The sequence below is a fragment of the Ananas comosus genome, linkage group 8 (genome assembly GCF_001540865.1).
Source record: "Ananas comosus cultivar F153 linkage group 8, ASM154086v1, whole genome shotgun sequence".
Taxonomy (NCBI): Eukaryota; Viridiplantae; Streptophyta; class Magnoliopsida; order Poales; family Bromeliaceae; genus Ananas; species Ananas comosus.
Window position 1 is genome coordinate 8,472,888 of NC_033628.1, and position 16,273 is coordinate 8,489,160.

Sequence of the window (16,273 nt, forward strand, 5' to 3'; positions counted from 1 at the left end):
GTTCACTAGGGAAGCTGGGGAAACTCAGTTGCCTCATTTGTAGTTCTAGATCCAGCAGGTGCAAATTCCTCCCAAAATTGGAGAGTCATGATCCGGGACGATCAAACCATCCGGATAAGTCTCAATCGTTGCGGATAAGGCGAAGGTCATTCCAACTACTTCGGTTAGAATAAGGGGGAGATGGTTACAACTAATTCGGTTAAGATATGGATTGAGAGGATTCCAACTAATTCGGTTAGGAGTGTTGAGCTGGAATACTATCGGTAGCAAACGGGCTCTGTTGCCACCCATTTGTTTTTGATAATGGAGCCTCCAAATCGACGATCGGCACCGTTGAAAATGATCTATACCACTTGAAGTATCTAGAAATCAAATTTCATACTTTTTCGATATTGTTCTCTTATCCATCAAGTGGGCGTAAAAATGAATGGCTGAAAATGAATATCCTCTAAAAAGTGATGATAGGAATTTTGTAATCATGATCGAGAGTATAGATCTTGTTCTAAATAGTTTAAAGAATTTTCTAACCAAAATTCAATTGATTTGAATAGTTTTACACCGTTAAACGAGAAAACGCCTCATATCTACCATTAAAATTATAAATTTTGAAACCCTTTGATCATTAGGTCAATGATGTCGAAAAGATTTGAAATTTGATTTCTAAATACTTCAAGTGATATAGATCATGTTCAATGGTGCCGATCGTCAATTTAAAAGCTCCATCATCGAAAACAAATGGGTGGCAACGGAGCCCGTTTGCTATCGATAGCATTCCAGCTCAACTCTCGGTTAGGATATGAATCGAACTTATTCGGTTAAGATATGAATCGAGACGGTTCCAACTAATTCGGTTAAGATAAGATAGAGGTGGTTTCAACTACTTCGGTTAGAATAAGAATAAAGTTGTTATTTTGTTCTTATCTTTTTGTAAGCCGAAAGGCTATAAATAGGGGCCCTACTGGCTCTTGTAAATCATTCCAATTCTCATTCCAATTTTAGAGAGAATTAATATACAGACTCTTCCACATAAATATTCTTTTCTTTTCTTTCCTTTTTAATCTAGTGTCAGATATCCATTGGTGAGGCGCTGCGACATTGCTTTCCTCCTCCGACGGATTAGTAGGCTCCGGATCTGCCCGAAATTTAATGGGCCTTTTGGGCTTTTGAACTTAAGATAATTGGAAATTATATTTCTAAAAGTAAATTAGGCAGTTTTCTTCGCATTGTTTCCAACAATAGCGCATCTGAATCGATGATTGATACTGTTAAAGTTGATCTAAACTGTTCAAACTTCTACATAAGTTCTATAGTTTCCAATTTTACAATATCATTTACCTAATGATTAGGTGATTTCTAATTTACTTTATATTAGTTATTAGAAATTATCAATTTTGAAACTATTTAAATACAGAAAAATGATGTTATAAAATCGTAAAATTTGAAACTAAGAAAATTATGTAGCTGAGATCAAGATTAATGATACTAGTTAATTTAGATGTCTTATCGCGAGAAATGACGTTGTAGTAAACAACCTAGTTTATATCTAAAATTAGCCTAGTTTTGCTCCCATTCCTGAGGTGTATTTGGTATAATTCTTTTTTATTTTTTCCCCTACTGTACATGCGTTGTAGTGAAGTTAGGTTTAACTTAAAAATACACTATTTGTACGCATCTATCCAAGAGCTTAATTTTTTTTTTTTGATTTTTAGTATTAAAGAAAAAGATGGATAAGACCATTTAAGTATACTAGCCCGTGAATAAGTGAGATGTAAGATTTACATCATACTAGTAGATTCTTATTAACTTATGCATGTATATGGCCTTACCATAGGGTAAGTGTTTCTTTTTTTCTTTTTTTTTTAGAGAGAGAGAAAGAGGAAAAGAAAGTATCCCTACCTGCTTTGTTATTTTCTTTTCTCTTTTTTTTTTTGAAATAAACTTAGGTGAAAATATGAATTAACTAAATTTCGATATCTTGAATACCAACCATCAAAATTTTTGGTACTTGCGTTAGAGGCCGTCAGCACTATAGAATAAAATATTATTTGATAAAAAGACTATTTAAATATAGTACTATTTAAAGTGGTATCATGCAAAATTATTTCCAAACATCTTCTTTGTTCAGTAAAGGCAAACCCAATTGGAGTTTGTTCTTCAAAGCCTCAAAATTTTGTTTCTATATTCAGCCATAATATATTTCCAAACTTTTCCTTGTATAAAGTACTTTATTTAAGAAGAACATAGCTGAAAACAAAAGCATATGTTAGGCCAAGCAGGTCTTAAATTGCGCTCCCAAGTGTTGATCTCTTAGTAATCATGAAACTTGCCTAAATTTAGTACAAATTAAAATTACCACCCAAACTACAAAGAAAATATAAACAACTGAATAATATAACATAGCCACTGTTGGTAGCCGAATTCCTCGACCCTTGACCCGGTCAAAAATCCTCCTCAGGAAGCGCGTCGGGGTGAGGAACGGCTGCGGATAGTGACCTTCGAAGTTTGCGCCCTTCGACAGATCAAGCGATTCGGCTGACGAGGGATCGGATCAGCCGAATTCGAAAATCTTTACTGTAGAATCGGTTCGGCCGGATGAGCCGAATGTATGAACTGTGTAGGGATCAATGTCGGCAGAAGAGCCGAATAAATAAAATACACAATGACTGGTCGGCTAAAAGAGCCGAATGCCTATATATATATATATATAAATAAAATAGAGTGTGCCCGAAGAGCATACAAACTCTGCAAATATGTAGTTTACAACAGAGTGATGCCCGTGGGGCAGACAGACTCCAGGGTTCTACTTAAAAGCTACTCCTAGGAAAGCAGAAATGCGAAAAAGAAAATATTACATTTAGACTACTCCTAGAAAGCAATAAATGTAGAAAAGGAAATATATGAAAATGCGGGGAGTGGTTGTATCCATGATCGTGGAAGTTACTATTTATAGTGATGTCTTCTCAGCCACATTATTGGTTGGTTGAAAGTAGTGGGGGGAGTGGTTGTATCCATGATCGTGGAAGTTACGCCCACTTCTCATGGAAGTTACGCCTCCACTTCTCAACCGTTCCCGCCTAAACGCTCTTGACTTTGAAGTTACTATTTATAGTGATGTCTTCTCAGCCCACATTATTGGTTGGTTGAAAGTAGTGGGGGGAGTGGTTGTAACCATGATCGTGGAAGTTACGCCCACTCCTCATGGAAGTTACGCTCACTTCTCATGGAAGTTACGCTTCTCAACCGTTCCCGCCTAAACGCTCTTGACTTTCAGGCGCTTTATTGTCGNCGACTCCTGGTGTACCACGTGTCCTTATTTCTTTGGCTCATACGTGGGCTAAGTCGGCGTGTTAATTTCAATTTTGGCATCAACAATGCCCCTCCAATAGTCTTTCGAATAAACATTCGGATGACTATTGGTGCCAAATCGACTGCTCAAACGATACAGCCGAGACCCAAGCTTTAGTTTCGCTGGTCTTGGTCGGCTTAAAGAAAACGGCTCTTTATCGTCCAAGCCGTATATACCTCGGCTTCATCAGCCGATTCTTTACTTTTACTTGATTGGTTCGGTTCTTCTTGAACCGAATATTCTTCTATCAAGGATTTCTCCTTGAAGAAAATGGTTCTTTACCAGCCGCATATACCTTGGCTTCATCAGCCGATTCTTCACTTTCACTCGATTGGCTCGGCTCTTCTTGAACCGACTATTCTTCTATCAAGGATTTCTTTTTGCCTTTGCTTTGCTCTTTATATCGGCTCCATTGCAGCCGATTGTCCTTACTTTCCTTCCGAAATTGCTCATATTGGGCAACTCGAACACCTAGATCAAATAAGTTAGAAAAATACTTATCTTCAAAATGGTCTTTTATCTTAAAATGCAGACCATTTAACGCCATTTTGGCAAACTCTGATTCCGGCATTCTCATAAAGCACCGGGTATTGGCTATTTTGAAACAGTTCAAATACTCTTCGACCGTTTCCCCTGACATTTGTCGGTATAAAGCCAAGTCGGCAATCGATAATTGTGACAACGACCTATAGAATCGCTCATGAAATTTTCTTTCCAATTCGTCCTAATCTTGGATGGAATTGGCTGATAAATTTGTATATCAAGTAAACGCCGTTTTAGTTAACGACTTGTTAAACAATCTTAATTTTAAAAATGGATTTGTCGCGGCTTCTCGACACTGTGCTGTGAACAGTGCCACATGTTCGGCCGTGTTTTCGGTCTTATCCTCAGAAAATTTATCAAACTTCAGCATTTTTCAGTTTGCCGGGTATGGATGCTCTGTGTCTATATTTGCAGGATAAGGTGATCTAAATATAGGCCGCATTGCCGGTCTTGCGCCTACTCCAAAAGTATTTCGGATGGCTTCTTCGATTTGCGCATATATTTTATTATTGTTTCCCTGCAAAGGAACTTGTGCTTGTGCTGCATTCGGTCCTTGTAATGGTCCGAAGTTTTGTGCTATGAGATTTACTCCTTGAATATTTGGAGCCTGCCCCCCAGCTCTAGCCATCGGCGGAGGTGGTGGCAATCTCCAAGCAATTTCCGGCTATTGACCGGTCTTGACGACGGCCGGTCTGTAAGCTGCTTGGAATGGTGCCCCCTGGTATTGGGGCTGTCCATTTACCGGTGTCGCAGGATTTTGCAACACTGGTGTCATCATAGGCCTTTGTAAGCCTGTCATTTGTTGCTCATTTCGAGTCAATAATTGCCCTATTCGGGCAATATTTTCATTGTAGGCCATGATGACGGCCAGCACCGCGTCTAATCGAGCGGTACTTTGATGGATATTTTGATCTAAAGTTTGCAGGACTCGGGCCATCTGGCCGAGTGCCTAAGTTAGACTCGGTTCTTGATGAGCCGACTGTCCACTAGTCTCGTCTCCAACAGGTAGTACCGCCTAATTCTCATTCGCATTTTCGGCGCTACTAGCTTGGTCATTCCCTGAAGGCCTGGGAATGGCTCTATTCCGGAGGTTCATAATATTATCGTCAGCCATAGGACAAAGTCTAGATTGGAAAAACCTGAGTAGGTCCCACCGGGCGTGCCAAAAATTGTTGGTAGTCGAATTCCCCGACCCTTGACCCGGTCAAAGATCCTCCTCGGGAAGCGCGTCGGGGTAAGGAACGGCTACGGAGAGTGATCCTCGAAGTTTGCGCCCTTCGACAGATTAAGCGATTCGGCTGACGAAGGATCGGATCAGCCGGGTTCGAAAACCTTTACTATAGAATCGGTTCGGCCGGATGAGCCGAATGTATGAACTGTGTAGGGATCAATGTCGGTAGAAGAGCCGAATGGAAGAAGTACACAGTGACTGGTATCGGCTGAAAACTGGTCGGCTGAAAGAGCTGAATAAATGAAATATACAATGGCTGGTCGGCTGAAAGAGCCGAATGCCTATATATATATATATATTAATAAAACAGAGTGTGCCCGAAGGGCATACAGACTCGGCAAATATGTAGTTTACAACAGAGTGATGCCCGTGGGGCAGACTGACTCTAGGGTTCTACTTAAAAGTTACTCCTAGGAAAGCAGTAAATGGGAAAAAGAAAAGATTACATTTAGACTACTCCTAAAAAGCAATAAATGTAGGAAAGGAAAGATATGAAAATGCGGTGATCTTCTCGTTCAGGGGAGAGAAAGACCCTTATTACAGACTTTGAAGTTACTATTTATAGTGATGTCTTCTCAGTCCACATTATTGGTCGGTTGAAAGTAGTGGGGAGAGTGGTTGTAACCATGATCGTGGAAGTTACGCCCACTCCTCATGAAAGCTACGCCTCCACTTCTCAACCATTCCCGCCTAAACGCTCTTGACTTTTAGGCGCTTTATTGTCGACTCCTAGTGTACCACGTGTCTTTATTTCTTTGGCTCATACGTGGGCTAAGTCGGCGTGTTAATTTCAATTTTGGCATCAACAGCCACAAAAAGCTTTTCCAAAGTAGATTAATGCAAAAATTAAATCGTTTAGGTAATCTTTTTTTTTTATTTTCAAAGTCAGATGGTGGTGTCAAATTAAGTTGAAATAAATTTGAAACATGTTTCTTAAAATAAAAATTTGCATTTCACTTCTGCTCTACCATATTGTCACCGGTAAAATTCCACATGTATGTTTAAAAAAGAGTTTATCTAATATATTTGACTAAATTATATAAAGCCTTTCTATTAATACTTGTTTTTTTTTTTACTTTTTTTTTCTCATTTAAAAACCTGCATTTTGCTCAAAAAATAAAAAATGCCCACATGGTATACGGTACGAAGTTACAAAATGACCAAATTGCCTTCATTTTCTTCATCTCCTTCTCTTCAATCTTGCTCATCCAGGTGGCAGAAGAGATCTTGCTCATCCAGGTGGCAGAAGAGAGCGAGGGCGTACGTCTGGGTATGGACAGAGGGGTGGGTGAGGGCGAGGCGACGGCCGAGGACATGTGTGTGGATATGGATGATAGTTTCAGGGGTATTTTGAGTATAAAAAAAAGATATAAATGAAATTGTAACGAAATACTGATAGTGGAGGCTGAAATAAATATTTTTTATTTTTTAAGGGGGTAAAATGTAGATTTTTTAATGATAGGAGAAAAGCGAAAAAGCGGATATTGACGATAAGATTATCAGTAATTTAGCGAGATTTTTCAATCAGTTTATCGTATAAAGTTAGCGCTTTTTATGCATCAAATAATCATTCTATGCTTAAATATATATATATATATAATATATATATATATTATATATATATATATATATATATATATATTATATTATATATATATATATATATATATATATATATATATATATTATATATAATATTTTTTTAAGTATATTAATATTTTTTATTTTATGATATTTTACAAACACTAATTTTTGTATTCGTTTACATGAATGATAAATTATGAATTTTGAAGAAATGTTCAGAAAATATATTCTTTAGAAAAGCATAGATTGTTTCTTCTTACGACTACTGGGCTCTACAAGAAACCGAGTTCGAACGCTGCACCTGCACCACACACCCATCCTCCGACCACTCCTCCTCCTCCTCGCGCCCCTCACCCAACCCCTCTCCAACCCCTCTCCACCCCAAAAACCTAACCGTAACCCTAACCCTAACCCTAAATCCTTCCACCCTCTCCGACCTTCCCCACCTCTCCCTGCCCCGCCTCCTCAAATCGTGCGCCCGCTCCTCCTCCCTCTGCCCAAGCCTCCGCCTCCACGCCGCCGCCCTCAAGTTCGGTCTCCTCTCCTCCGACCCCTTCGTCGCCTACGCCCTCATCTCCTTCTACTCCTTTTGTGGCGTCCCCGACCTCGCCCTCCGAGTGCTCGATGAATTGACCCATCGAGCCACCTCCGCCCTCTCCTGTACTGCCGCCGACGCCGCGGCGCTTCACTCCGACCCCCCGCCGCGCGCGCGCCCTCTTCGCGCGCATGCTCGCGTCCTCCGTCGCTCCTGACGCCCATGCCCTCGTCGGCGCCCTCGCCGCGTGCGCTGAGGCGAGCTCCTTCCCTCTCGGCTGCGCCGCCAACGCCATTGTTGTGAAAAGGACCTCCGCGGAGCTCTCGGTCGGAGCTCTCGGTCTTCTTGGGCGCGGTGCTCGTCGACATGTACTGCAAACGCAGCTGCGGGTGCGACACCATCACCGTCTTCCATTCAGTCCTGGAACACAATAAGACCACCCAAATGCGAAATGCCATTATCCACGGGTTGGCCGCTCATGGACGGGGAGACGATGCACTCCAACTGTTTGACGAAATGGTTAAGAGAGGCGTGTGGCCCAACGATGTGACCTTTGTGAGCCTCCTTAAATGCTAGTGCGAGAGGGGAAATCCTATTTTGATGTGATGATGCAAGATTACGGTATTGAGCCAACCATAAAGCACTAGGGGTGCATGGTGGACCTGCTAGGCCTGGCGGGGTTGCCCGGAGAGGCTTTCAAGACGGTTCTCAAGATCCCTGTTCCACCCGATCATGTCATATGTAGGGCTCTTCTTAGTGCGTATAGTGTGCATGGCGACTTAGCCATCGCGGAACAAGTGATGGGAAGGATAACTAGAGAGGGATGTAGTCCGGTAGGAGATGAGCCGCTATATGATTATGTCGAACATGTACCAGAAAGCAGGCTTGAGTGAGAAGATGGCTGGGGTCAGAACAATGGTTGAGAGGATGCCAAAAGGTAGAAGCTGGATTGAATTTCGAGGGAAAACATTTGAGTTTGGAGTTGGGGCCAATGATTCTACGTGCTCAATATGGGCAGAGATCGGGGCAAAGTTAAAGGAGCTAGATGATCAATTTGAGAAAGAAGGGAGTGAGTGTGCTAATGGGAACCACCATAGTAAGAGAGTTGCTGTTGCTTTCAGTTTGATTAAGATTGGCGGGTCAATGCCGATTAGATTATTCAAGAACATGAGGATATGCAGGAGTTGTCACGAGTGGATGGAGATTGTTTCAAAGCATTGTGGGAAAGAGATTGTAGTTAGGGATTGTAATCGGTTTCATCAGTTTGTTGAAGGGCTATGTTCATGGAAGGATTATTCGTGAGTTTGTAGACTTTGGTACTGTCTTTACTTGTCATATGGTTGTCATATGAGAGACCATGATAGTTAGAGAACCACTATTGTTCTTCTAAAAATTGGCTAGACATGATGGGGAAAAGAGAGAAGGCATTCAGATGTTGATAATGTCTTAAACAGGAGTTGAATATGCAATGACTTGATGAAAGCGCTGAACTATTAGAGGCGCCTACTTGGATGTTGGAAAAGTTGTCCGCTGTTAACTTATGCCTACAATTTAGGGGTTTTGATTTCTAGCTTTCTAGGATCTTCATAACTCTGTTCTTTCCAGACAGTATGTTCCACCTTCAATGTCATTTATCAATTTTCGTTCAGAATAATTTAGAAATTGGATATATTATGCAGTTGTAGACATTTTCTGTACCCCTAATCAACGAATTACAACATGCTTCTTGAGGAAAGTAAGGCACTACTTTTGAATAGATTATTCATGTATCCAAATAGGCCCTTAACTCTAAAGCCGAAATTCATATCAGAGAATGTGCTGAAAAGCAATGCATCAGTTTTCAACTGATTAATGATATTATTATCTAAGCTAACATGTATCAACATTCAACTACGAGTAATAAGATTGCAAGGTTCTGGCCTTGGAGGGAAGAAACAAATGGTCAGAATTAGTATCCATGATTTCATCATTGTTTGTTTCATTAATGTCATAAATTCGTGTTTGATTGAGCTATATTTGTTTGTTGAGATCAATGGTTATTCAAAAATAAAAAATAAAAGGTGAAAACCTACCTGTGGTACATTACATTGTTTTGTCTTGTTAATTTTAATGGTTGATTGCTACGATGTTATGATATACTTGCTATCACCGTAGAGCAAACTTTTCAGTTTGATGTATTGTGATGCGTCATTGTTTAGAGAGGCTTGAGTCCAGCTATTTGAGTCTGTACCAGGCAAATTGCCAAATTGTGAAACAGAGAGCCTATTGAATTTTCTTAAATGTGATAGAGATATAAAATAAAAAGATTCAAAATTTAAGTAAAATTTAGATTATCGTTTATGCTTAGTTTTATGACATTCTATTTAAGCTGGAACTTATATTTTGAGGTTACAGTCTAGAAGCTAGACAGATTTGCCTGCTCAAATTAACCTTTAGTTTCTACATGTTATTTGTAATAATCTCGAGACGTGATCGTCTATCATCTAAGGGCCTATTTGTATGTCTAAACAAGTTATTTATTGACAACTTGTCCACTTCGTGGATTTTTCTTTTAGGCTCTGTTTGGATGCAAACATCTAGTTTAGCACATCTCTTTCATTTATTTAAGTTGGTAGATGAGTAGTGTGTTCAAATGTCTAGAAAAGCTACCATATTCAGCCCTCAAGATGTTTACTCGGAACAAGATTAATCATCTCGTAGGTGAAATACAGCCTTCCAAGGAGCTAAAATGAAACTACCATATTGCAATTACACAAAATCCTTATAGTGCATAAACTATCACCGGATAACTTGTTCCAACATCCCACCAAGGCCTTACCATTGAAAGCTAGGAATTTGATTTTAGCTCCTTGCAAGGTTTTAGCAGTCATGATTTGTTAGGATAATGTATTTCACCTATGAAGTGATTTACTTATTTAGAGAATGACTTGGAGGCCGATGGTGTGCATTTCGAGACATTTTAATCATTCTCTTCATCTACCAAATGCTACAAATTTCTTAGGTAAATAAAAGAAATGTGTTGAACAAAATGTTCATTCATCCAAAGAATCTTACATGTATTTACCTTTAGATTTGCATAATTTATAAGAAAATCAAGGATGAACCTTCTGGTTTAGTATGATTATATGATATTGGAGGCTAGTTTTGATGATTAATCTAAGTTAACAGTCTTTTGGCAATAATTTCAAATATGGAAAGCTATAGTGTAAATGAGGATTGAATTCATTTGTTTCCATTAAATATCGTGCTTTGGCTTTCACGTGTTTCATGTAAGAGGGTTTTTACTTCCTGAAATATGATTGTCTGCTCCTTGTAAGTGACAATACGATTTATTTTGCATAGAAAGCTAGAGAATAATGAGGATGTGAGTTCATTTATATCTGTAAGGGATTGCTTGCTTAGGCTTCGACATATTTCATTCAATAGGTTTTTACGGTCCTAAAATATGCTGTTTGATCCTTACATAATTTAGGATAAACTTCAAATTACCCTTTTGTGGTATGCATATATTTTACTTTGCCACCTTGTGATTCAAAAAGTTGCACTTTGTTCCCTTGTAATTTTTTTTCACCAAAAAATTTTATTTCAAATAGGATGACAAAGTAAATATTTTTGAAAAAACATAGGGTGACAAAGTGAAAAACGCACAAAACTACATGGTAGTTAAGTGTAACATTTTGAATCATGGGGTGACAAAGTGAAAATGAGCTATGTTGGGTTAGTGATATCAAATTCACTTATTAGCCTAATTGGTTTTGTTTTGGGTTTGGTTCAACAACTCATGTAATGGGCTAGTTAGTATTTGGTTTGAGCTTTAGTTGACCCATTTGGTATGTTGGGCCAAGTGGAGTTAAGAGAGAACTCTTTGGGTTAGAGAGAGTGGGTTCTCATTTTTGCTCTCTAGGTTTTCCCTTTTCTTGTAATAGAGAAGAGAGGTGTAGAGAGGGTTGGAGAAGGAGCTCTCTTGTTCTTCTTGCTTGATTCAAAGACTTCCAAGGTAGATTGGAGGAATTCTAAGAGGTATTCCGAAGCGGGATTCGCGGAATCGGAAGGTGCTTCAAAGAAGGTGTAGCAAGAAGGGATTTCCATTGGAAGGTTGTAAGCCCATTGTGATAGAGTGGTAATCTCTAACCAAATCTTGTAATCTCCTCATTTGATAGTGGATTTGATCTCTCCGTGCCCGTGGATGTAGCCCGGTTTGGGTGAACCACGTAAATCTTGTGTTGTTGTTGTGGTTGTGCTTGGATTTTTCTCTTTCAACTTCATTTACTCCAATCTTGCATATCTTGGTTGTGGATAATTTAGATACATCACATTTGTTTACTAGTGTGATTAGTATCTTGATAGTGAGGGTTCCGTCATTAGCTCACTACAAGCTAAACCACCATAGTGCAAAGTGCAAGTGAAAATACGCTGAACCACATGGGGGCAATTTGAAGTTTACCCTATAATTTATGATTCCATAGTACCGAATTGATATATCTTAGAACTTTGTCTCATAAATTTGTTCAATTATCTTGATAAACCAAATGCAAGGCTTGACTATGAAGTGAATGCTCGAATCAGCATGAAATAGTTGCCAACCCGTTCATGTCGGATTTTGTGTCTAAATCAATCATCATCTCAAAAAGTTTGGACTTGTTTCCTAAGTTGAACATGCATATATGAGTCGACTGAGACGACAGAAAATTGCAACTTTTTTTCCTGGTTACAAAAGTGATGTACAAGAAAGGGATTCGCATCTGAATCTGTTAGATTCCATGTATTTATCCGCGCATCAATGCACAACAATCTGAGCAATTATTTTTCCTATTTTCATTCCAGATCATTTTGATTCAGTTATTCAATTCTGATTCCCATTTTTGAACCGAAAATGCCCTAAAAGTACTTGATCCCTCCTTATTAGGCAATAATTGTTGTTGCTCACTTGTATCTTAATCCATAGTTCATTTAATATATGGATTAGTTAGCTTCAGCTCTGATTTGCTCCAAGTCCTTTCTCTACATGTCATGCATCTATGTGTCTGCATTGATATCCCACAAGTTGTAGATGCAGAGACGTATTTTCCGCTCTCCATAGTCTGTTCATCCTTTCTATGAACTGCTCAGCTTTCTCCTTCAGCTCATCGTCCTCCCGAAGCTCGTCCGATGCGTCATCCTCGACCTCATCGCCCTCCTTGCATCCCGCATCTCCATCGCCTTCTTCTAGGCTGTCAACTGGCTCACGCTCATCGCGCTGTTTGACAAGCAGAGGATCGGACATAGCAGCACTAAGCAAGAGAACGGCTATGATGAGATGGCAGATGAAGAAGGCAACAAGAGAATTTGCAGCTGATGAATGAGTTATCAATTGTACAATTGCGGAATGCAACATTGCTCCCCAGGGAGGAGGTGAGATATTGTTGCTATTAATGGTTTGAATTGCTTGAAAAGTTTTGGCTTTTGGCCTCTTATATATATGTATGTGCCTTAATTTGTTCTTCAAAGTGTGTAAGGGAAGCTTTTCCTTTTGTTTATGTTGTGGATGGTTCAGTATAATAATAAGCTTTACTTGTTCCTTGGTGTGAAAGCTTATTAAAGTGGGGTCAAACACATATGGGCCATATGATCCTATCTTTATGCCATGTGACATCATTATTATTATTATTATATTATATCATACTATGCTACATGAAAATTCTCATGACTTTGTTCCTTCCTGCAGGGATGGCAGGGTTAAAATGCCAGGTCCTTTCTGGGCAAGGAAGCCATCCGCTGACCAAGTCAATTTTCTTAATTTTTCTTTAGTGCCATTAATTCTGTTGTTTGGTTAATTTAAGTTGAAATTTGACTTGTTCGGTACCGTAGTGCCGTATTTTTCTTTGAATTGCTATTTGAGTAATGATATTAGAAAAAGTATTTTACTAAAATTCACTCAATGAACTTTTCTTTATAAATGCAGAATTTTCACTTTTAGACTCGGAATCTTGTTTCAGTTTCCCATCGCACTAGAAGCTGGGCAATTTTTTGCGTGTTAAACGCTCTCCTAGATGCAACTGCAGCTGAAGTCAAGGTACAATCTGGGCCAAATTGTCACTTAAGAAGTCATTTTATATGTATTCATATTAACTTTTTAGTTAGTCATTTTGCAGTGGACTTAAGATGATTATTATCTATTGAGTTGACAATTCGACTAATAGTGCGTCAAATGTGTCTACCATTACTTGTGTGGAATGACATTGATTATTTAATTTAAACATTACAAAATTCTGAATGAGAAAATGATTTTTCTATGACGCATTTAAAATCGGCAAGTAGTGTTTCCCTTTTTCCTCTGTTTTTTCTTGTTCTTCAATATTTTTTATTTTTATTTTTTTTTCCTTGTGTTTTATTCCTTACTGCTACTCCACGACACACAGATTTTATTTTGTGGGAACATTTCGTAAACTAGTCGCAGGTTGTCTTGAACTATTTTATTTTCCTTTCCCTGGATATATGCTTATTTATTTATTTACTTTTTTCTTTTTTTATCCTTCGTATGTATGTTTCGTATAGTATCTTTGTGGCAAGTAAATATAAATAATTAATTTGTAGATTGGACTATTAAAATAAGAAAAATAGCGTTTGGATAGATAAGATAGAATAAAAAGAATACTGGATAGTTATAAATAGAAAATAATAATATTGTCCCTTATATTTAAATTTAAAATTTGAATATATAATTTTAAAAATTGAAAAATTCAAAATAAAATTTAAATTTGTAAATCTCAAATTAATTATATTAAAGTTCTAAATTATAAATTTAAGATTATATTTAAATTTAAAAATATCAAATATCAAATATCAAAATTTAAATTTAATAAATTAAAAATAATAATNTTGAATATATAATTTTAAAAATTGAAAAATTCAAAATAAAATTTAAATTTGTAAATCTCAAATTCAAAAAATTAAAGTTCTAAATTATAAATTTAAGATTATATTTAAATTTAAAAATATCAAATATCAAATATCAAAATTTAAATTTAATAAATTAAAAATAATAATTTATAATATATAATTTAAAATTTATTATTTAAAATTTATAATTTAAAATTATAAATATTAATTTTAAGATTACAAAATTTTAAATTTAAAACATTTAAAATTTAATTTTTAATTTTTAATTTTTAATATAAAAATTAAATAGGGGTGAGATTAGCTAATTCCATCCCTATTCCAAAGGGAGGGTGCTAACCCCACCCTTATAAAAAAGTGTTTGGGGATTATGGGGCTGGGCGGGGGTGGGGGGAGATGGGGATAACCCCTTATCCCCCCCTTAATCCCCAACCAAACACCAATGGTTGTCACACCCCAATAATTTCACATCGGATAGAAATAGAGATGTGATTGGATATATAAGAGATTTAAATACTAGTAATAATAACTGAACTTAAGCATTTTAGGCCGGTGTTTGGGCCCAACGAGTTATTGTTGCTAGTGGGCTGGGTCGTTACAGTTAGTATCGGATCTGATTTACCAGCCGAAAATGTGTGGCGAGTCTCGACCAGGGTCTGGATGATAAGGCTAGCGGGCCTGGTGATTTTAGGCTGTGTGTGTAATTGGATTGACGAGAACGTCAGGATCTTAATGGGGGATTGGATTGATGAGAACATCAGGATCTTAATGGGGGAGTCTGTCACACCTCAATAGTCCTACATCGGATAGGAGACTCGGGAGAGTCTGTCACACTTCAATAGTCCTACATCGGATAGGGGGAGTCCGTCATATCTCAATAATCCCATATCGGATAGGAATGAGAATCTAAATTAGACACTAGTAATAATAATTGCACTTAAGCATTTTGGACTGGTGTTTGGGCCCAACGAATTATTGTTGCTAGTGGGATAGGTCTGGGCCCAATAAGTTATTGTTGCTAGTGGGATAGGTCGTTATAATAGTGCAATTCTTTTACTATATAATGTAACATTTGTCCCTATAATGCAACTTTGTTTTAAATAGTACAATATCGCATCGTTTGCCAGAATTTTCTCTCGTACTACAGCCACCATCACATCGCCATCGGCAATGCTTGCATTACAAACATGCTTTAGAAATATTCTCGATAAGGATCATCACCCTTCTCCTTTGCTACCTTCGTCTCAATCTCTAGTGAAGCTTTGAGTGGACACGACGGTCGTCTTCCTCTTGATCGTCAAGAATACCACGATGCGGACGCGATAGAGGAGTTGGTGTCGAAGCAGCGGTGGAGGTAGGAGGGGTGCTCGAGGCTGCCGGTTGGGTGGACACCATGGGCCTTCGAGGCGGAGGTGGTGGGGTGTTTAATGCACATAAATATTTTGGCCAGTTTTCAAAAAAATAGAGCAAAATTCGTAAAACGAAAAAAAAATAACAGACTTTCGTAAAAGTACAAAACTAATAAATTTTTTATACAAAAAAAATCGTAAAATTTTAATATTTTTTATATTCAATATACATCACACTTTCATTTAGAACATTCCGAAAGAAATCGATTCTTCTAGAGCGAGCTTTATGAGGCACAGAATTACTTTTCTTTATCTCTTTCCTTCACCTGCATTAAATTAAAATTTTCTCTTCCTTTCGGGTAGTGATTGCAGAGAATACAGAAATACTCATCCCAATATTTTATTTGGTTTCTGGCCTGCTAAGTAACATATATGTTGCTAACTGTACCCAATTAGTATTCTCGTTCCAAATTCCAAATTGGGCCGATTGCTTTAGTCTCCCTCCACATTCGCATTCGAAAAATAAAATTTCTTCTTGCTTTTTCTTCCTCCGCATTCGCATTCGCATTCGAAAAAAAATCCGTTTCTTATCTCACTGCCGGAAATTCAAGCGGTTTGATTGTAACACGGCGGCTCCCCTCCGTTGGTAAGTCTCAGAGCCTCATTTTCTGCTCTCCAAGCTCTGTTCATCTTCTCGATGAACTCCTCCGCTTTCTTCTGCAACTCTTCGTCGTCGTCGTCGCCGTCGTCCCCACGAATCACAGTTGGCACATCCTCCTCCTCCTCCTCCTCCTCCTCTGCATTGTCCT

At 38.2% G+C, this 16,273-nt stretch overlaps 2 protein-coding genes across 2 annotated transcripts; one reads left to right on the top strand and one right to left on the bottom strand.

The window, feature by feature from the left end:
• LOC109714609 (putative pentatricopeptide repeat-containing protein At3g08820) lies at positions 8,080-8,541 on the top strand. The gene has a single exon (XM_020239307.1). It carries the CDS (start codon positions 8,080-8,082, stop codon positions 8,539-8,541), a length of 462 nt encoding a protein of 153 aa, XP_020094896.1.
• On the bottom strand, positions 12,248-12,877 carry LOC109714610. The gene has a single exon (XM_020239309.1). The coding sequence runs from the start codon at positions 12,611-12,613 to the stop codon at positions 12,248-12,250; it is 366 nt and encodes a 121-aa protein (XP_020094898.1). The 5' UTR covers positions 12,614-12,877.